Below are 23521 nucleotides of genomic sequence, written 5' to 3' on the forward strand. Positions count from 1 at the left end.
TAGCAATCACCATCTGGGATAACGTTTTTAAAGAAGTGCATTTGTGGCAATACTTAAAAGTAAAACATGGCAGCCAGCTATTGTAAGTTGGAAGAAGTTCAAGTAGCATCGTTTTCAAGGCTGTCTCTGCAGTGTATACAAAAGTTACAACTTTTCTGGAAAGGCATAGATCTAGAATAGGAAGGAAGTTGCACATCAGAACAGAGACACAGTGGTAGAGTTGTTTGGGATCCCCACGCCATGTTCACCCATGTGGTGTTTTGCTTTAGCCAGCACTATAAGTTTCTCAACATTTTTTTTTAACTGAAGAGAGGAAAATTGCAGGGAAGAAGGTATTAAGAGTTGTAGCCAAATCCTGATCCCAAAGTCAATGGCAGATCTGGCATATTTTTCACTAGATCCAGGATTTGGCTCTTTGTGTGGAAATTATTGTGCACTTTTTCTATAAATAATTTACAGAGTTTGAACCTACCAGTTGTATTAGACCATGAAACTACAGAACTTTATCATATAACTTGTATTAAAAAGGCATGTGGCGTTTTTTCCCCAAAAGAAAAGAATGAAATACCTGTATTAGCCTCACAGACATTTATGGTTCCAGTTAATAGTGATACACAGCAAAGGAACGTATGTCTACCACAATGTAAACCACAGAAAACTTGCCTACTTGTGTGGTAAAAAAAGAACAATATCTGACACAGCACTTTGACATATGGAATTAATCCCTCAAACGAAGAGATGACCTTGAAAAATCAAAAGAGAGTGGATGAGTGATTCTCTTTTCATATGGAATATAGATCCAATGTCTCTATTCAGTCAGAGTGTACAATATATATAGCCTTACCAGTGATTTCTGGGATGGTATATCCATATGCATAACAGGAAACACCACTGTATGTCACATGGCAAAATTATTCAGGTCACTGCAAACACTTGGGGTCTACTCCTCCCATGGTGTAAATCACATAGCTCTTTTGAAGTCAATGGGGCTATGCTGATTTACACCAGCTGTGAATGTGGCCCCAGTTGTACAAACTGATATATGCCTACAGTCTTATGAACTAAGCCTGATTAATATTTCGTAAAGTATTGCAAGTAGTAGGCTGATTTAAATTATACTGGCAGCCATTTCAACCAAAAGCATGGGAGCAGATCTTTCCCCACCCTACTCTCTTCAGCTGCACCAAGAGTAAACACAGTGCAGCCAAGAAACTGACCCTCAAAGTTTTATGAAAGTTGTAAAAGTTTGTCTTGTTCATGAATAAATGTGAATTAAAAAAAATATTTAGAGCCATAAATGCATCCCTATACTCTAAGTGAAAATTATACTCTATACATGTCCCCGTAGGTCAAATACTGCTCAAACTTGTACTAGTGGAAATCCAAAATAACTCTTTGGAATTTATGACTATAACTGTGCTGGAAAGCACCAGTGAAATCAGAGAATTGGTCAAAAAAATTAGTACTATAGTATACTAATTAGTCAGTGTTACTCAGTTCACATATAGTGCTCACCATTTATGCTTGGTTAATCAATAAAGGTCAACACAAGTTGTATCTAAAGTTATAGCTATATCAGGATAACAAAAAAAAAGTCAAATCTGTTGTTTTTAAATACCCTAGAAAGTGTTGTTGACTCTACATTTTCCGTGGCGCTCTCTTTTTATTTAAGTTAAAATTTAAAGAAAATTCAATTGAGCCTCTCTGGAAACACCACTGGCACCATCACAAAAAGAATGTAAGCAAATTTACCAAACCCTCTGCAAGAGCTTAATGATTGTCTCACGCTGCAACTCTTTCCTCTGACACTGAGAATTAGCAAAACAGCATTGTCCAGGAGACCATGTAATTTTATATCTCAGATAAAGTTACCAGTTTCCCAAATCTTTCTGAACACTACACTAATACTTTCTCGTCTAACTTGATGGACACCTTGGTCTGTTAAATGTATTTGCTTGCTAAGGGCCATTTCTGTACTGAAAACAGAGGTACATTCAGTGGGATTCCTTGAGGGCATATTGGTTCACCTGCATGGTCCTCAGTACAGGATCAGGGCCTTGATCTTATTTTCAGGAACTTGATTTCTACAGTATTTTCCTAATTACAGGCATTAAAGCAGATTCTGTGTTATCGTCCTGTCCTGCATTTGTTTTGAACACGATGGGCTACTATATTAGCAGTAGAGGAACAACTCAAGAGGTTTGTAAGGGTTTCACTTGCCCCTTTCCTTTAATTTCTCTACCCTCTTACTTTTTGCCAGAGTAGAACAGCAGGGGAGAAATTAATCAAATTTGCCATAATGTAACCAATGTTCTTGCTATAGCTGCTCCTTCAGTTAGAAAAACAGAGTCCTCCCCCTTGTGACTTTGCATTAATCTCAACCAACACACCCAAATGCAAGAGTCAATGCAACCCAATTTTGAGATACTTACATAGGACCAGGTCTTGTGAGTTTTTGAACACCCTGAAGCCCATTGACTGCACCACCCTCAAAGAATCAGGCTTAATGTACTGCGAAAACCTTCCCCTCACCTCGTTATGGATTTCTTCCACTTCCTTTACAACTTGGACTTCCAGTGATTTCAAAGATAAAGCCGCTGAATCAGAATCAACCTGTAAATTCTGAAGTGCAACCTCACACTGTCCAAAAATATATTCCAGTGTTCCTGTTGAGCACTGTAAGAGCACAATAAAAAAATTAATCAGTTTACAGATCCTTTGGAAGTAATACTGTTTAAGGCAAATAGAAAATAAGATTCAGTGCAAGCCACTGAAATAATCAAAATAATAAAATGAGAGAAAATGGGGCTGCATTTCTGTGATTTAATTTTATTATGTTTTAAAGCAAAATTAGAAAGCTTATAACATTTAATACATGCCAGATTGATTGTATTGCTATTTAAAATTACTTGCATTGATTCAAAAAAGTTTACATTTAAAAAACGAACTCATTAAAGATATAATAGACTATTAAAAATACCCTACAGATTTGGGGGAAGGGGGAACCCAGAAACACCATGAAACACATTTGAAATCTTAGATATTCAAAAGCATGGCTGAAAATTCTTTTTTCTTTCTTTTTTCCTCCCTGCAGATTAGTAGTCTAGAGCATCTAACAGTTGGTCATATTTTGCCCTGCATAGGACTCTCAATGATGTAGAAGGGGAGTTTCTCATACAGCATGAAAGTAGAATGTACTCCTAAGTGTAAAGTATATAATACAGTTGAAAAGATTGATTGTTCTGCCTTTACTTTGTTTTTAGGAATATAACTTCCTTCAGTGCTGAAAGAAACATATAAATATCTTTCTGACACAAAACAAAAAGATATGTCTACCTTATAATTATTTTCAGTTAAATATTTATAACATTAGCTAACTCCCTAGGAAAAACCTTGAATAAGGACTCCCAGTATCATAATTCTCTGTATTAGAATTTCCATACTATACAATGTGAGGTCACAAAGGTTTATAAAAACAAAACATAAGCTTTTAAAGTGGAAGCTTTTCAAACTGTGGACATAAGTGTGTATTTTAATATCAGAATAACAGAGTGTTGGGAGCACAAGGTTAGAGAGTTCATCTTTTCTGCTGAAGAAAAATGAAGAGCCATATGCTTGATGAATACAGTACAATGCACATTATATTAGGTTTATTCCAAAGCTCAGCTGTAGTCACAAGAATGTGTGTTTGTTTTGAAAAATATGTTCCTACATGACAGAAGTTAGACAGATATGTCCTTATACCACCAAGTCCTTAATCTAATTTGGCAAAATACTATGATATAATTTTAATGTTACAATGCTCTCTTTTCTGATTTTTTTTTTTTTTTGCTTGTTGCCCTCATTGTTTTCTCTACACAACAGCCAAAGGGAAAAGCAAATAATAGTGAAAAAAAATTAAATACATTCCCGTTGAAATACAACACACACAGAGATACTTCAACAGTAATGCATTTTGACTTGATAAGACAAATAGCAAAATGTGATTAGTTACCTTTGAAAGAATTATTTTAAAGTGTAATCTCTTGTGATTTTTTTTAAAGTATTATTTGCTTTTTCCTTTTGGTTGCTGTACAGAGAAAAATAACTATGAAAACAAGCAAAAAATAATCACAGTATGAGGGACAAATACCTCTTTTCTTTATAGTTAATGCAATTATGATCAATAGTCAGGAGTACTGAAAGAAGAAACAAATCTAATAAAACAGCACACATCAGCAATCTTGGAAGCACTGGGCTGAATCCTCAGAGCAGTGCTCAGACTACCTGAGAGATGCAAGAGCTTTGTGCACTCTTCTGCTTCCACCTGCAGTTCTAGAGGAAGCTGGGGAATCCAGCCTCATGGCTGTTCCACATTGCCCTGACCTGTAGTGGCAGCCTAGGGTTGTTAGGATTGCTGGTGTGCAGTATGTTTAGACTTCATATCCCATCCCATCAACAGTTTGCCTCTTAAGTGGAGTATGGCAAAAAAAACTATGAAAACATTTTTTATAAAAATGTGATTACATGTTTTTGCATTTCTTTAATAAGCTGCGGTACTGCAGTGTAATAGAGAAACTCTATGTGAGGTTAGGCATAAATTGCTCATAGACAAAGAAATTGCCTTTCTCCTATAAAAATCAGTAAGAGTTCTTCCAACAGTAAGCGAAAAGCATAGAACATACACCTCCCACAAAAAGTCGGAGTCACCAGTAAAACCACTAATCATAGTTTAAAACAAGACTGTGTGAGCCTAAATTCATTTCTGTCAGCCACTACTAATAGTGCAGATGACCAAAAAACAAATCCCCTTTCTTACTCACCTCTGCCACTCTGTGGGTAGAGCTGAAACGCGGCTGAAAACCAGCCAGAACACAATGCTGATGTGTCATATTGAGATCATCTGAGGACAGATTATAATCAGTTTCAGTCCATGGAGAAAAATATACTAAATACCAAATTTATTCCTACCAAATATGAACAACAGATACTATAAGGCAATTGTTTTGAACACAATACAAGGACTTTCCTCTTTTATATCTTTTTAGCTCTTATAAAGTTTTTCATAAAGTTGTATATGCTTTTCATTTGTAGAGCTCAAGCGCTTAGCAGAAGGTAAATATTATCCTGTTTTTAACAAATGGAGAAACAGAGCCAGAGAGATTAGTTGAAAATTTGCTGTCTGCCCTATCCACTGGACCGCACTCTCTCCCCAAATGAACAGACAAAAATAAACAAAATTGAATTTTTGAAGTGTTTTCTTTAAACTGAGCTCCCTTTTCCTTATTTTCATTGCACTTAACGTACTGACTTCTTATTTACATTAATAATCATGAAGAAGTTTAGCAAGATTTTGGAATATAATTTGAAGTGTAACTATATTTTGGAAAGCTTACACTGTAAGAATGACAGAATGTGGTTCTGTGTTTGTAGTCTCTCAGTGCCTGAAAATGTCTCAATTATCTCTCACATTTGCTCAGTTTGCAAGTAAAAGGAGAATTCCTTCCCTTCTCTCATAAAAGACAGTTCTGTAACATGAATCCAGGGACTGATAAACAAGTTGTCTTATTTCTGGCTGATGCATTGTCATCAGTAAGAACTAGAGCTGTCTGGAACTGGAATTCCCATTCTGTGGGAAATTCCAAAACTTCTCCCCCCACCCACCCCCTTGAATAAACCTGTTCAGAAATGTAACCAAAAAGAAAAGAAACTTCAAAATCTACCATGGAACAGTAATTCAAAAATTTTGTTTAAAAAAGGTCAAATTTCCATTTTGACCTTTGCTAAGCTTATCCGAGGCTTTCTGAGCTGTCTGGAGCCCCAGCAATGCAAGTAGGAAGCCGGCAGCTCAGGAACTCTGGAAACCCCAACTTCAAAGCTGTCCACCTTGAAGGCTGCTGTGGAGCTGGGAATCCCAGAAGCCCAGGCTGGTGAGGAGCCAGGAAGCTGGAAACCTGAAAGCCCAGGCTCCCAAACAGCCCACCTGGTGGGCTGAGCTGGAAGGCAAGCAGGCAGGTATCCCCTGGTAAGCAAAGTTTGATCAGAATTTCACTGAAGTCATCAAGATCCCACAGAATGATCTACAGAATGTTTCCATTTTGACAAATCAGAATTTTCCAGTAGAAAAACATTCAGATGGAAAATTTCTGAGCAGCTCTGGTAATAACATTTTTCCTATTGGACTCAGAAGCAGCAATAATTTAGAACTCTTTTAAAAATGTTCTAAATCGAGTTGGCTTTGATGTTCAAGTGTCAGAAATTAAAGTCTATGGGCCTTTCAAAAATGGAATTTCAGTAGGAACTACAATGGACAGATGGATCATGCCTAATCCACTGAGGTGCACTCATTCCAAGCAAGAGAGAAGGCACAAGGAAGATAGTGTGAGAAAGTGAAGAAGAAAAGTGGTGAATCTGGCATCATAAATGGAGCGAGGCAAGCAAGATTGATCCAGTAAGAAAAAAGGTCAGAGATAGAGCCTGGGAGGTAAGAAAGAAAATTTTCAACCTGATTTGGTGGGCAAGAGGAAGGCAGCAGAGGGACTGGAAGAGGGTCTGAGTGGCTGCTGGAGGGGAGCAAAATGTGTTAAAGGAGGTCAGGGATATGCAGGATACAGCAGATAATATTCATATTAATAATGGAAATAATAATATTAGACAAGGGAGGAGGGCTCCGCATGCTGTGCTCTGAGTAAGAAGGTGCCATTTTCACTTCAGCTATTACTAGTGACTATTGAATTTGATCACAGTACGGGGGTCTGATTTCAGAAATGCTCAGCCTCACATACATCCTCCCCTAATAAATATTAAGCCCTTTAAAGATGTCACAGTTTGCATACCCCACAAAACTGAGGAACCTAAAATCCCAAGTCACTTTAAAAAATGTAAGTCATAATTACTTTTTTTTTACCATAATAACCACACTTTGTTAAACTGAATACCCTAGTGTAGTTTACTGTGTGTGAAGTTTAATATGCTATTCTCTCTATTAATTAAAACAAATATGATCTGAAATCTTCACTATATTTTGTAGTAAGTCTGAAATTTTCAGATTGGCATGCACACTATGAATAATAATTCACTCGGATAAGATTTATTGGATTTATTCCACTTGCAAGAATTAGTTCTCTTCTTTCAATGGATTTTATAGGCAGCTATAAGAATTCATGCACAACAACGCGTCATCTAGTACTATAGATATTAGGAGAAAAATGCAGGTGGATGGTTTTATCTTTTACCATTTCTGTTGCTGTATGAAACATGAAAACAGATCTCAAGAAGGGATAGATAACGAGAAAAATGCTCACATATCCCCATCAGATTTAGGAAAACTTATATCGCTTGCTAGTATTTGAACATTTCTCTACTGCAGAATAATGCCCAACCATCTAGGTATCACCAATAAATATATTTAAGAAATAATCCATTATGACTATTGCAGAACCATATTATAATTAGTTGCTTATACATTAAACCTGTGGCCACCTAGGAATCCACAGCTGTCTTTCTACTGCAAACCATGGCCATTGAGGTCCACAAAGAGAAAGCAATACTATGATTCTGTTCCTTTTGCTACCATTTGAGTGAAGAGAGAAACAATTTGGTACAAATGTAAATTTCTGATCGTGAGAGGCTTAGGGCTGGAATAGGAGTCGTCTTACAGATCAGGACTGAGCTGCATTGGCAAGGTTATGTGGGGAAGCTTGCACAGTCTAGGGTGACCAGACAGCAAGTGTGAAAAATTGGGACAGGAGATGGGGGGTAATAGGTGCCTATGTAAGAAAAAGCTCCAAAAATCAGGACTGTCCCTATAAAATCTGGTCACCCTAACAGTATCTGCCTGTGTGATGCCTGCACAAAACTTCATTTCAATACTTTTTAAAACAGAGAAATCACTGCTGTACAGACATATGAGAGTTAAAGGGTATCAAGCCAAATCTTGAAAACAAAAACATAGCACTAAGTATCACAGTCATCTCTATGAAGAATGATCACAAAAAGCAGATTGCTTAAGTACTTTTGTTCCATTCAGTACCAATTAATTTGGCGCAGTCTGTGTAGCAAACACAGCATTATAAGTATTACATTTTGATTTGCACCTTCATTCAAACCCTTGGCAACCCTTTCATTGCAGAGCTGTCTCTTCTTGAAATTGCTTCCAACTGTCTCTAATCCTTTATGACTTTTAGAAAGAACCCTGTAATTTTAATTTAAGAGTTTATAATTCATCTAAAACTGTAATTGTATAAAAATGGTTGAAGCTTCATGGATCATATGTCTCAAAGGATATTGAAAAATACATTCTAGGCCTTAAAAGATTATTCCAAAGATTTTTTTTCCTACAATTTGAAAGAAAAAAAATTGCTTGTTAAATGAGACATTGCCCATTTGGCGGCAGTCACTTTTAACTAACAACATTGCATACAAATTATTTTATCAGTATTAGAGGTAGATTAAAACCTGGCCAACCCTGCCATGCCCACCCTAGCTTCCTTGCATACTGATGGTTCAGATAAAATACAATACATATGGATACAACACCAGTTTTTAGTTTTTGCTAAATTAAATTCTATCTGATGAGATTTGCAAACCCAAACCAAGGCATCCCGCTCAACTTTAAAAACATTATACACCATATGGCTGGGGGGGGAAGAGGAGGGGGGAAAAAGGTCATCAGTTCTGCAGAAAGATCTGCTTGCATAGACTTTTACTACTCAGTCTACTCAGAGAGTGGTGAAGCACTGGAATGGGTTACCTAGGGAGGTGGTGGACTCTCCTTTCTTAAAGGTTTTTAAGGTCAGGCTTGACAAAGCCCTGGCTGGGATGATTTAGTTGGGAATTAGTCCTGCTTTAAGCAAGGGGTTGGACTAGATGACCTCCTGAGGTCCCTTCCAACCCTGATATTCTATGATTCTATGATACTGCAGGAGTCCCACTGAATTTGTGTTGGATTAAGGGTCAACATAGAGCACAATTTCAGTCGGACTCCCACAGGAATAAGGTCCATGCATGCAGATCCCTTTGCAATTTCAGAACATTAGTCAATAAAGTACATAAGCAATATAATAACTATGCAAAGTGAATTTTTTTCAAAGGGACGCTTTCAATTTTAATCTTAATCACCATCAATTGAGTCCTAACAATGAGCTAAACACAGGCACTACACACACAAACTTTTTACATATATATGGAAGACAATGGACATGATAAACAATTTTCAGAGACAAGAATGCTCTTTAAGTTGATAGCATTCTTTCATCAATTGCCTTTTTCATCACATATTAGCAAATAGAACCAATGGCACAGGTACTACTGCATGATATGGCCGGTATACCCTTTCTAAAGTGCCAGTGTCTGCAGAAGCTGGGAAAACCTTTTTCAATGGACTACTGCCAGTTTCTGTAGTTGTAACCTTATCTCTAAAACTTGATCAGGCATTTCTCAAGTTTGTAGTGTTCTAGAATCTCTAAACTATACCAAAATTAAGATGACAATTCATGAAATATCTGAAGCACACACTTAACTTCAACATATGCTTAACTATCCTGAGTTTCCTTGAATTGGGACCTAAAAAAACTGCTTGTGTACGATAAAAACTGAAATGCCTAAATCAACTGCCCAACATTGCAAAAGGCCTTACACTTAAGAGAACAAACCAAGGAATCTAGTGTTGCTCTGTGTTCGGAGAGATAACTTCCAATTTTGTATGGAGTACTATGAAAAAAAGAAGGGAAGATAATTTCATCGATATACATAACGCAACTTACGGGAGAGTTTAGATCAAGGTGTATTGATTTTCTATTTCCTCAACTTTCTGCCTGCCCATTTCCAACATATCGTCTGCCACTTCAGAATGAAGTCCCATTATAGGACTTCTGTTTCTGGTAATTCAATGCATGATTTATTAGAAGAAATTAATCACATGCATAACTGGGTACAGGTGGTCAAATCCACCTTGGAAAACAAATGTTATCAGCTTGCAATCTTTATAATCTTGAGTGGTTTCAGATGGATGGTATACGAAGATGTTTTATTTCACAGATGAAGTTTGGAAACAGCAGAAGAGCAAGTTTAAGCAGGTCTTCCTATTGCCAAAAATATTTTTTTAAACAGAAGATGATACAGACTCACCTGATACAAATACCTCAAAGGGCACACACAACAGCACACCACAGTTATAATATGGAACTAGAAGGAGCAAGGATTCGCTGCAGAACTGAATTGCTTTTAGTACAGACCTCTGTCGCTTGAGCTATCAGAGTAACTGGGAGCAGCAAAAGTGTCATGATATCCCCTGTGTGGGCCAGTCACTGACACATATTGTGCAAGTGGGTCCTGCGAGTGTTTCCTGGACTACAGAGGAATGTTGGGACTTAGGTACCCTGGACTCTATTACAGGTTCTGAATGGAAGTATGTGCTACATAACCTTCTGCCTCTATCCCCACTAGCCTTCCTCCTTCTGACTTTGCCCCCAGCATGTCCCCCTCTGAGATTACTACGCCAGCCTGTCCCTTTCCCACACTACAGCCTAACCCATGTCCTCTCTGCTCCTAGTTCCCCACATCTTCCTCTGCCCAACCACACCACACCCCAGCCCCTATCCACTCCTCACTCCTCTTCATTTTGAGTCAATCTGCTTCTTCCTTCTCCTCCACACTACTTAGTAGGCACCAGCAGAAGGAACAGTCAGAACACAGAAGAGAAATTTCAAGAAAAGTCCTGCTCAGTCCCTGCAACCCTGGGATGGAGCATGTTCGATGCAGACAAAAAGTTCAGAGAATTTAGCAGCCAAACTCCAACACTCCCCTGGCTAAAGATGTGGAAATGACAATTTTCAGATGTTTATTACTCAGCCAAATTTGAGCAGATTTTCAAGGGGACGGCAAAAGGCACTTCTCTGACTACACTGCAAGAGCCCTGCCAAATTTCAAGTCCCTGCTCCCAAGCACTAAGAAGCTAGAGCTTATCAAGAAAACAGTTAAGAATTTTTTTTAACATTGGTAAAAGAAAATAATTCCCCTAGCCTCACTCTCTAAAGTGGCTGAACTGGTTTTGCTTTAAAAAAGAACTTCAACCTGAGGCAGAGGCTGAGCATGGAAAATTTCAACCAAATAGTTAAAGTTTTTTGTCAATGTTACACACAACGAACACCGGGTCCTATAATAGGCAACCTTACCTATAAGTGTCTCTGCCAGCTCTGCCAATTATAATGGCTTTGTAAGTTTTCAGGCCTAAAAATTATATACTCAGACCAGGGGCGGCTCTACAAATTTGGCCGCCCCAAGCAATCATGCCCGGGAGGCGCCCCCGAGCCGCGGGAGCAGCGGACCTGCCGCGGGCATGACTGCGGAGGGTCCGCTGGTCGCGCAGCTCAGCTGGACCTCCCGCAGCTGCGGACGGTTCGCTGGTGCGGTGGCTCCGGTTGAGCTGCCGCAGTCATAGCTGCGGGAGGTCCAGCCGAGCCGCGGGACCAGCGAACCGTCCGCAGTCATGCCTGCGGGAGGTCCGGTCGTCCCGGGGCTCCGGTGGACCTCCCGCAGGCATGACTGCGGCAGGTCCACCGGCCCAGCCTGCCGCCCCCCTGGGAAAGGGCCGCCCCAGGCAGGTGCTTGCCCCGCTGGGCTCTGGAGCAGCCCCTGACTCAGACACAAAGGTGAACATGAATTACTATTAAATAATTATTTCTTCAAAAATAGGTGACACAGCAATCTTTCCCCTCTCAAATTGAAAGTTATATATCTTAGCAAATTACATCTTTTGAGGGATTGACAGTCAGTTGAAAGGTTCCTAGAAAAGATAGGTAAAAAGATGGCACAAGATTACACCAAAATGGACTCAAAAAAACCAAGTTTTTTTTCTATTTCTGAAGTTCTTGACTATTACATGAGAATGAGTTTGAAACAGAGTTCTTGAGGTTAACCATTCACTGTTACTACTATATTTTATATGGTGATCTTTACTTCCATGGGACATGTCTGGCTTAACTATATTTTCCAATTTTTGGGGCTGTCTAAAGATAAATGGTATGTTTATGTTCTTTTTTATTTTGTTTGCTTGTTTTTTATTACAATCATGATTTGATTATCTCTGTGCTACAGCATTAGATATGTACATGTATAGCCTTTGTCAGAGAAGTGGATGGATGAGTGTGTGAATAATTGAACTGTGGCATCAATATGGTGACAAACCAATGCAGACACAGGGAACTGATGGTTGTAATTCCACATGCTACTGTTAAAGACTATCAAAATAAACTACATACAGGAAGGAAGACACAATTTTTTGCCCGATCCTGTGATCACAGCTCCTACTGAGTTCAGTGAGACTTGTACAAATAAGGAATACTCTAATGAGAAGGGCTGCAAGGCCGAGCTCTTGATTATTAGTACGTACAATGATTCCTGGGAATAGCAATGTAATGGCTTGCAGTACTAACGACAACAATCAATTTTTTGTCTTTCCTCTCTGCTTATTGTTTCTATTGAACTTCTTCAGATAATTGTCTTTTTATCATCAATGTTGCCATGTATGATGCCTCTAATTCAAAGCGCAGCATAATTTTCAATATTCTAAATGCAAATATATCTAACAATACAAACATGAAATGGAATTGGGCTATTTATCTTCCAAATATATATATATATATATATATATATAAAGTACACATCTTTATTTATATATATATATAAGTACACATCTTTATTTTTATATATATATATATATATATATATTTATATATATATATATATATATATATATAAAAATAAAGATGTGTACTTATTCTTGTGATCATTTTAGTGTAAATAAGTATACAGACACAATGGAGCTAAAATGCTTAATCACGATTCTGCCATCTCTCTGGTTCCATTTGGATTTAGTCATGCGACTGAAACTAAGGAAGTTTTTTGATGATTGGTATCCCATTATAAAAATGGGGGGGAGGGATAGCTCAGTGGTCTGAGCATTGGCCTGCTAAACCCAGAGTTGTGAGTTCAATCCTTGAGGGGGCCACCTAGGGATCTGGGGCAAAACCAGTACTTGGTCCTGCTAGTGAAGGCAGGGGGCTGGACTCAATGACCTTTCAAGGTCCCTTCCAGTTCTTGTCTAATCTCCAATTATTATATAGCTATGCAAAAGATAGTTTCTAAAAATAAGATACACAAGCCTTTTTCCCCAAAAAACCATCTGATGCATGCCTCAATAGGGATGAACAACCCTTTTGCAGTGCTGTGTGTTGTGCATATCACAAACTGGACTTGCAAAACTAGTTACAATTCACAAACTTAATTCTGTCAGCATTATCTTACACAATCCACAAGTCTGGATGGATGAGGTAATGTTACAGGAAGCAATTCTCCATGGGTCTACCCCAGGGATCTCAAAGTCCCGGCCCATGGGCCATCTGCAGCCCCAGAACCTCCTCACTGCGGCCCGCGTAGGAGAGACGCAGGAAGACACACTGCCAGCAATGTCTGCTTCAGGCGCCGCCCCCCACAGCTCCCATTGGCTGGGGGAGAGGGATAGAGATACATACCATCACTAGTCGCTGGGCAAAGTCAGCCATGGAAGCAGCATTATTAGTTGCCGGGCAGAGTCAACCATGAAAGCAGCATCACTTTTTTCCACAATCAAAATACCGAACACAACTATCTGATGCACACCTTGCTGCAATCCTGAAGGTTTCAACTGCTCAATGACTGAGGCCAAACAACAAACTGACAGAACTGAAGCATTGCCAGGAATCTGGCAAACACTAAAAACTCTCCGGCAGGCAAAGGACTGTATAAAGTCGTATGACAGTTTTATTATTTCTAAGGAATTTAAAATAAAAAATACAATATAATATTTTTCTTTTCTGAATACCATCTTTAGTGACATTATTGGCCCACTGGGAGGATTTGAGGACTGACATTGGCCCTAAGGTAAATTGAGTTTGAGACCCCTGGTCTACCCCTTCACACACAGCTTCATCCCTGCATTTCAATAGTAGAGATACAAACATACAGGTAGCATATTATGGTGCTGTTGCAGCAATGTTGATAGAATGACCCCACACAAGTTCAATTTTCTTCCCCCCTCCCACCCGCCCCAAGAAATTATAGGCCAAAGAACCATCTTCTAATCCTTTCATCACCTTCATGGAGAAAAAAGTGGAATATAATAACTGGCCCTAATCAGGGAATATTTGTAGTATTTAAACAAAAAAAGTGTGTGTAAAGAAAACACAGAATGGATTAAAAGATTGAACTGAACAATGTGTCAGGGATTTGCCAACTATATGATCAAAGTTTCATAACAACAAATAAATTTCTGGGGCTAATAGTCTTAATAATCATGGGGGGAAAGAATTTAGATCAAACATGGAGTCAAGAGAGCAAACAATAAAGTTAAAAAAAAACATATTCAAGATGCTAAAGAGCAAAAAAGGTTCAAGTTAATATATGGAAGTATAGGCACATTAACTGGCTCGAAATAGTTTAATGAGCCACTACATACATGTGGAAATGTTTCCATTAAAGGAATATCTCCAACCACAGCCCACCCCCGCAACGTGTGTGCCTAAATTCTGGTTAATTAAAATAATTTTTGATGCTCCTTGAACTATAATTTGTTCAGGAAAAAAAGACACCAAGTTCATCTTCAAGCTGCTTTAAACCCCTAACCTTCAAGCAACATTTGATCGATGGGAAACAGCTGTGGAAAAGTAAATCTTCCCCCTTTGAAAAAGCCCAGAGTGTATTTTTGTTAAGTATGTTTTGAAGTCATGGTAGGAAAATTAGTGAAAATTGTAAATCTATTTGCAAATCTGGTCGTGTCTAACTCTAAGTTTAGAGGAAAGATTCCAATTTAATAGTAAGACCATGACAACCCTAGTTAAGCATGCTCTCGACCACAGCAGCTGGGGCTCTTCGCTCACCTCCACGTACTGTGGATTTATTACATGCACCTAACACGTTTCATATTAGACACCCCTTGACTGTGTACTTGAGACAGCAGTGTTCAGTATGTGTTTCCTCTACAGACCAATATATTATTCTAAATTGAGCTAAACTGTTTCCGTTTCATAAGTGCTATAAAGTTCAGATTCCAGTTATCAGGCAGCAGGTTTGCAGTCCCTCTGCAGGGCTATTTTTCATGTGAGAAATAAAACAAAGATTATAAAAAAAAAGGTATGTCATATTAAAGTTAATTTTTCCCCCCTTAAATCAAAAGTTCTTTTTGATATTGTGATAGCATATCTTAAAATAGACAAATTTGAACACCTGATGTTTGGCACATAATATGCAGTTCAAGACATGACTTAATACAGCAGCATATTTCAACTGAAGACAAGAGCTGAGAAAGCAAGTGTAAAGCTAACCTTAGATATTGCATTTTTAAATACAATTCTTCTCAAAGTAACAAAGAATCATATCATAGAAGCGCCTGTGAGCAGGACACACACACACACACACACACACTTTGAAGGGCAAAAAAATTCATCCACTTTTTCCTGTTCTTTGAAACACTATTAAAAAAAATACAATTTACAATACTATATCTCTCAAAAATAAATGCAGAGGTTCATGGAAACAACACATTTGGACTGTATTTATTTTGTGCTAAGATGGCCACAACCAAGGTACATAACTGTCCAACAAAAACCTTATAATTAAGGAGTCTCTACTTCTAGGCTAATGGAGGCTGTATAAATTATAGTGTTGACTCAGCCATCTGTCGGCTTTTATTAATAATAAAAATAATTTGTATTTTGAGAAGTTATCATTAAAAATGTCAGTATTTATCAAATGTTCACACAATGGTATTGATGAAGAGATTGTGGTACTTCCTGTACATACATAAGCAAAGGAAACAGAGTATCTCAAATACCACTGTGCAATAACTGTTGATAAATGCTGGCTTTTAAATGATTAACAGCACACTGAATCTGACATCTTTTCTCATAATACCTATGTAAAGTAAACATATTCTTTTACAAATGGAAAAACTGAGGCACAGAGAGGTGAAGCGACTTACCACCATCACATGAGTCAAAGCCAGAGTGAGGAAGAATATCCAGAAGCCCTGACTGTCATTCCCCCTATTGTAACCATTAAACATGCTGCCCTCACCCTACATCAGCATCTACTAGCTGATTCCCAAAGTGACACTGGTACAACTCCGGATGGTACAAATTCCAGATGGATCAAACAGCATGTTCCCTAACTGTTTCCATTGTTTTTGCAGCCATGATGGAGGAGGTACCACAGAAGAAGATGAGACTCTGGAATGCATGCAATGCAGAAATACAGGATAAATTAACTAGTATTTGGTCATTTGCGATCATGCTACCTCTTATATAATGTTCCCATATTTTAAATCTCCAAATATATTGAATCACACCTTATGTGTCATCCCACATATGTATCTACTCTTAAAATAGTGTGCTTGCAAACCAACATGAAGAAGATATAAAACAACCCAATGCTAATATAGGTCCCTTAATTACAGGTTACTACCAGCTGTATTAAGTCACTCATTTCAACTCATAAAACAGATATGATTTAGTCAGAAAGTTTCATTTCTAGGAAGGATCCTTCTATACTATTACTGCTCTTAAATTCAATAATAGATGTTTTTGTTAATCCTGCTAAAAGGTAACTAAGTGATTTAGAAACCTAGAAGAGAATATCTAACACCTGCTCTACAGAATCCCAAACAGTAGTTTTCTATGAAGAATTAATAGGAAAGAGTGATTTATAAGCCATAACTGGAAAAATGTTTAATATGTCCTCTGTTTCCACCTAAACATGATCAGGATGTTGTTAGGTGTTAAATAAAATAAAATTTTTGACCCGTCCTTTATATAGCATTTCCAGCAGTACCTGAGCTACAGTATATAAAGTTAACTCCTATCAGGGGAATAAGGAATGTCCTTACCATTTGAAAGTTTAGCCAGCTATGAATTACAGTACTAGAATAAACAGCACTAAAATCACTGATGATGAACATCCATTCCAAATTTGTCTTCTGAATCAGCAAGCCAACAAGGCTGATTAGGCACAAACTTTACAGTCAATAAGAATTAGATGAATCTGTCCATCTGATGTCAGAACAGCTATTGCACAAAGATAGATTACAAACTCTTACAAAGGGAATTATTAACTGTCACATAACCTTCACTTTGATTTTAAAAATCTCTCTCTCTCTCCAGACTGCCAGCCCACATCCTAACGAAAGAAGAAAAGTCAGACACATCTTCTATATCACAGTATTCCAGGATTTCACACAATTACGTATCTTAATCTGTCAGATGCTCAAGTCTGAAAGTGTTTAAAAGCACAATGGCCACACTCTGCTTTTAGTTACACATATGCCACACTGTTGACCCCAGTGGGGTTGTATAGGTGTAACTCAGAGCAGAACAAGGTACAAGACATTAGCAGGCACTCTGAAAAAAAATCACTGGTGGTAACTAAGTTGTTCGGTTTCACCTGATAGACAGTGGGGAAAAGCGAAAAGGAAAGCTACCCCCGGAGGAGCTGCTTTGTGGAAGTACCTTGGCCCTCTACATACCAGAAGTGAATGAACTGGGAGTGTCAACAAGGGTGAACAAGGGTGAACAACCAATACAGGCAATCACTGCAGTGTCACAATGATTGTCTGAGTTTTAGGTAACATGGCTCATGGTGTGATGTAGATGCGGTTTATTCACAAGGAGATTTAATTAGGGGGAAATGCCAATCCAGAATGACCCTACCTATGTTCCCTGACTTGCTGCCTTGTAGTATTAACAGCAGTGTTGGACCTCAGCTGCCAGAACCAGTTGGCCTGATTTAATTCTCTTGTCCCCCAAACAAGAGATGCATCCAGGCTCCTTCTTGGAATAGAACAGCTCAATTCTACAGCATAATTCCAACATTGGTGGAGGGTATTCTTGAATACACACTGGTCAAAGTGTAACAGAATGAGAGAAAGGCTCATACTTAAAGCATGTGACCAACACACCATCAGAAAACAGTGCAAAGAAGTACTAAGAAAATCTCGTCCTGAGCCAAGGAGTCAGAAATATAAAAGACAACAGCAATATACACAACTTGTTTTTATAGCTATATATATGGAAATTTTAAAAACAAATGAAATACACGTATAGTCCATCTTCACTCAAAACTGCACAGTCAGGGAGATTTTGTAATAAGACAATGAAGTAGATGGGTATTGTTCCCCAGGACAATTATGTCTTGAAAGGAGGAAGAGGAAGCTTCAATTAAAAATAAGGAATAAACATCTCAGCTTCTCATACCGATAGTTAATCCTGTAAAGTACAAGCTGAAGGAATTTTCCTATTGTGCTGAAGCTAACCTCAATTGCAATCTGAGCATCAGATAGGGAAAGGCTAAACAGGTAAACTTCACTGTGCACCACTAACAAGAAAGAAAACAGTCTCCAAAGACAAAAAAAAAAAAAAACCACCACAAAGTAATTACATATTCTGGCCAGATCCTCAGCTGTTGTAAGTCACCCCCATCCCACTGACATCAGTGGAGCTAAGATAATTTACTCCAGTTGATGGTCTGCCCTCTATTTTCAACAGAAACATTTGCATTCCTAAGCTTTTGAAAATTACCCAGCATAAAATAGCAGTCTCCTGGGTGAAGGGGTATTGCCAGTCCAGGTGTCTTTATGTCCCATGCTACCTTCAAGCCTACGTGCCAATCAGCTGGGTCTCTCCCTTCCTCATCCTGTTCATTAACTTTGTCACTTTCAGAACCTAAAAAAGAAAAAGAAAAGAGAAATAAAAAAAAGAAAAAGGCAAAGAAAAGAGGCAGGATTAGAACCACCCAATATAAAGATGAATTTAGTAGAGCAAACCTCTTGTCATATGGTCATAAGCCACTGAGCCTAATTTTCCATTGCCCTGCACCTCATGGAGTCACTGATGTCAATGGAAAGTGAGTATAAAATGGGTGTAAAACACTACTAACCCAAAATGAGGCACAGGGCGATGGAGAATCAGGACAATAAAGTCTGGCACCACATCTAAAATTCCCTACAGTTCTGGGATGTTTGGATCAGGGGTTTTGGGGTGGGGTTTTTTTTGTTTGTTTGTTTTTTAAATATAGATTATTAAAACTATAGTAATATGCTTACCAATATTAGAGCGGAACGATGATACCACATATGTAAGAAGAAACAAATTCTAAGATAACTTTGAGCCAAGGATTTCAAAGCACTTTAAAAACAATTAAACTTATTTACATGTTATTAGTTCTAATTTTACCAAAGCATAAACTAAGGTTCAGTAAAGTTCAAGTGACTTCTATAAAGCCACGCAGAAAATCAGTAGAGTTGAATCCTGGAATCCTATCTTGCATCCTCTTCTCATATGATTAGACTACTCAAACATGTTAGAGATGGCAACAGCCAGTGATGATTCTGTACAATCTAATCTACATTTGGTTGTCTTATCGTTAAACAAAATGAATGTGATAAACTAGGAGAAAAATAATAATCCGGTGCAATGAAAAAATATTTGGCGCTCAATCTCTCAACTAGAACTATTTTCAGAGGCTGAGTACAATGCAGTATTAAGTGGAAGATACAGTCTGCATTTATAATAAGGTATGTGGAAGCTATGCTGTAATAGCTTAATGGCTGATGTAACAGAGCATTTTATCGGGGGGAGGACGTAGCTATTAACGAGCAACTGGTACTCAATTACCATCAATGGCTAGTTATAATCAACAATTGTATGTTGCCTAATTTTTGAAGACTCAATAATTACCGATTGATTGAATACATCTATTTCACTGCCATGACAAATACACATTAATGTCCTAATTTTTGTAGACTTTAAGCTTAATTATTTTTAGAACATAAATACTAGAAAAAAGATTTATAACTTTCATTATTCTACACACACTTACAGAGTAGTGTTGACCTCATGCCTTCAGAATATTCAAGTCATTCATCACAGGTGGCTACTACAGTGTTTACTTAGTTGGGGGAAGGCATAATAGTTAATAAAATTCTAATAATTTTCCAGGTGATTTAAATTTTGCTTAAATTCTGGAACCAGGAAGAAAAAAAAGTAAATATCCCAGAGCCCCAAACCTGACGTCCTTGTTTACTCAGGCAAAACTCCTATTATAAGATCAGCCCCACAATACTGCCCCTCACTATTGTTCTTCTCATCCTGCTAAAGCTTTGTCTCAGGATCAGTGCACAGCTCTAGGCTGTTCCATCAAGGAGCACACAAATGAGAAAACAACAGCTAGCAAATACTCTGAGAAAAATCAATACTAAAGTCTTTCAGGGGCTTTCATATTTTCTGCCCTGTTCAGATAAATCGTAACTTAATTTAAGAAAAAATGCTTTCTGAAAACTGCAAATAGGATGGCTTTCAAGGCATTTTTAATGCAATACATCATGGATATTATAAAAAGAGGTAACCTTTGTGGGTTAACTCTGTCTGTTATGCTGCTTTCCCATTCACTTTGGCAGCAGCACTGTTCACAATATGGCACCAATAAAATATAGAACTACAATCAGAGACAGCAATTTCAATCAAAGTTTCCTGGGGTCTCCTCATAAATCCAGCACCTTTGGAATGTGCTCGTTAAAATGACTTAGTTTTTTGCAGTTTGATAAAATTTTTATTGCTTAAGTACAGAGTTCAAATGTAGCTCACAGACTCCCTTTCCCTATGTTCCCAATGAATGCACCTAATAATTATCTGCAGCAGTTGAAACTTATTACTCTTACCATGTTATTCTGGAAACAAATGGAAGCAAGCTGCTACTTGCTTCTGTCAGTTATGCCAAAGTGATTTTAAAATAAGGCTTCTCATCATTTGTGGCATATCCCTACATTAGCTGGCAAAACTTATACGTACGGAGAAGTTATAATAAAACCCTATTGTCACCTCAAGCAGCAATGAGGCCATATATTTGTTTAGACAAGTATAGTTCCGGTTTAAGTTAAAACATTTGGATGTTCCAAGTTCTACAACTAAACTATAGGCATTGTAATCATATGGGTCTTGCATATACATAGCACCTTTAATACAAATAGATCTTAAAGAGATTTGTTTACTTTGGAACAAACTATACAGAAATTGCCAAATTTGCCAGTACTTAATAAAAACAAAGCAAAACTCCCATTGATCTCTCAATAAAGGACTGCAGAATCTGGCCCTCAGGTATTAATTTGCTCACATCCAAAATGAAATGTTGCCACTATGTAACAAGCTTACAGCAACATTCCTCAACAGTTTGGACATACAGTACAGACCCAACCGTAATTAAAGAGGAAGCTGTGATAGAGAGAACATAATAACTGAAGTAGAATTTGGCCAGAACACCAGGTTTGATGTCCCAGTCTGGTATTTCAGAGGTATTCTGAATCCCAGAATCTTGAATCTGCGTGTCACAGCTTGCCCAGAGCAAAGCAGTTCATGGAAGGAGCTCCTTCCTTGTCCTTCAACAGTTAATTAAAGTTCGACTCAAATATTGGCCACCTGAATCTTTGAACCTCAGAACAAAATAACCAGTTTGTCACATTGCTTCAAGTGAAGGTACAGAGGATGGCTAGGCCCTGATCAGGATCTGGGGTTCTGGGTTAGGACCAAGGGAACTCCTCTCCTGTCCAGTTTCACCCAGCACTCACAATGGTGACGTCCAGAGTAGAGGACCTCTCTTAAAAATAAAAGATGCCCCACCAGCAGCCCTCCCGCTCTCAAAGGTACTCAGGAATCAAACCATATTGCACACGTTAAATTGGACTCAGAAATCAACTGGAAGTCGTGACGGATTATGCAACACTCTGAATGAGAAGCCCCATTCAACAGGAGGGTAGTTTTATACTTCACTATCTGAAGTTTCAGCTGTTGTGGTAAAGGATAGCCCCATATACAGCATATTAAATAACCCAATCTGGTCATCACAAAACATGTATTTCTGTGGTTTGCACCCTGGCCAAAAACTCTTTATAGTTCAAGATTCTTTATAGCTCAACTGATCTAATTTGGACTGTGACTTCCATCACAGGCGCTCTAACCATCTTTTTAAAAAATGATTATCTAAAACCAATATACTGGTATTAACAAGGCTGTAATTTGAATTTTCAATTCCAACTGGGATTTATATATACAAAATTCAATGGATTTCCTGAAACTGCATTCTTATCAACAGAATGTCCCTTCAACAGAAGTCGCAATTTTCTCCCAACAGTTAGTGTCTGAACATATCAGGAACATAAACACTGAATTTGGAAGTTCTTTCATCTCTAAATTGATGCGGGAGAGAAATCTTATTGATATAAACAGTGATGCTGGTGAGAAAAAAAGACTGACAGCTTTAATTCAAATAAAGATTTAATATTAACATTATGAAGAGCTGCTATTAACTTAACTTTTCACAAGTATATCATTGTTATAGACAGTTATTAACTTGTTGAAAAGTACTCAACAATTGCCCTAAAAATACCTGAGAAAATTACCTCTAGCTGGTTACCAAGTAATGACCAACTTCTAGCAATTATTGCATAATTATACAATTCTCATACAGAAATGCGCATGTGGCTACATATTCAGTACCAGGCAGTGAGGAAATATTTTTACATGTGGCATTTCTTTCCACAGTCAGTATCTAGAACATATTACTGATGTTAGAAACCACTGACGATAACTGCTTTTATGTTGTACAAATTAATTGTTCAGTGTCCATTAAATAGCAAGTAGAGGAGATTATTGGTCAATTATAAATCTTTAGGATCACTCCAATTGTTAATTATTATTATTAACCACTGAGGAAGTGGTCAATGTTGAATCTCAGTTTCTTTCCTCACTATTGTAGAAATGATGGGGCAGCTATTAAGTTTAGCAAAGAGATGTTTCTTTTAAAAACATGAAAAACACAAATTTTACTTTATGAAACTAAAAAATAATGGTTGCTTCAAAATTAGTCTTTACTGCAGTTAATCATTGGTTTTGTTAAACTGTTAAACATTAACCTGTCAGCTAACAGATCCAGCCGTTTATTACTCTAAGAGATTTACAGAGCAAGCATCTCTTATAGGGCAACAAGCCAAACAAAATACAGTAAAGTATACAGAGGAAAACTGTTTCTTCAACCTCTAAACCAGCCTGTGAAAATCCCACGTAAGTGAAGACAGTGAATTAGGGTCATTGCATGATTTTCCATGAGAAAAGGGTTAGACTCCTTGGCCTAGAGGACCAATGTGGGCCTAAAGGAAAAACCTCCTTGCAAAGCACACTCTTTTCTTGGGTTGTTTGTTTAACTACAATTATTTCAGGCAGGTCCATAATGAATTAGGCATATATGGCCCACACCAACTTTTCTACAAAGCCAAAGAAAAATGAGTAAGTCTTGTTTGTTATATTAATGCTCCCATGCGACGGGAGCTCAGGATAGCATCTTTTTGGTAGACTCAACACTATATTCCTGTTATAGAGTTTGTTGAAACTCAGAATTCCTGTTTCACAGGAAATTCCAAAAAGTCTAAAATCCATTCCAATTTATAAATATCCTGCTGAATAGGAAT

The 23521-nt window shown here is 37.8% G+C and overlaps 1 protein-coding gene across 9 annotated transcripts in view; it reads right to left on the reverse strand.

The window, feature by feature from the left end:
• FTO (FTO alpha-ketoglutarate dependent dioxygenase) overlaps positions 1-23521 on the reverse strand; it is a 332160-nt gene that overhangs the window by 219035 nt on the left and 89604 nt on the right. For all 9 annotated transcript variants that reach the window (XM_039502941.1, XM_039502936.1, XM_039502935.1 and 6 more), the window contains exons 4-6: positions 18585-18728; positions 4803-4882; positions 2533-2676 (exon numbers count right to left, since the gene is read on the reverse strand). In XM_039502941.1, coding sequence (XP_039358875.1) covers positions 2533-2676; positions 4803-4882; positions 18585-18728 — 368 coding nt within the window. The remainder of the gene's footprint in view (positions 1-2532; positions 2677-4802; positions 4883-18584; positions 18729-23521) is intronic.

The sequence above is a fragment of the Mauremys reevesii genome, linkage group 16, assembly GCF_016161935.1.
Source record: "Mauremys reevesii isolate NIE-2019 linkage group 16, ASM1616193v1, whole genome shotgun sequence".
Lineage (NCBI taxonomy): Eukaryota > Metazoa > Chordata > Testudines > Geoemydidae > Mauremys > Mauremys reevesii.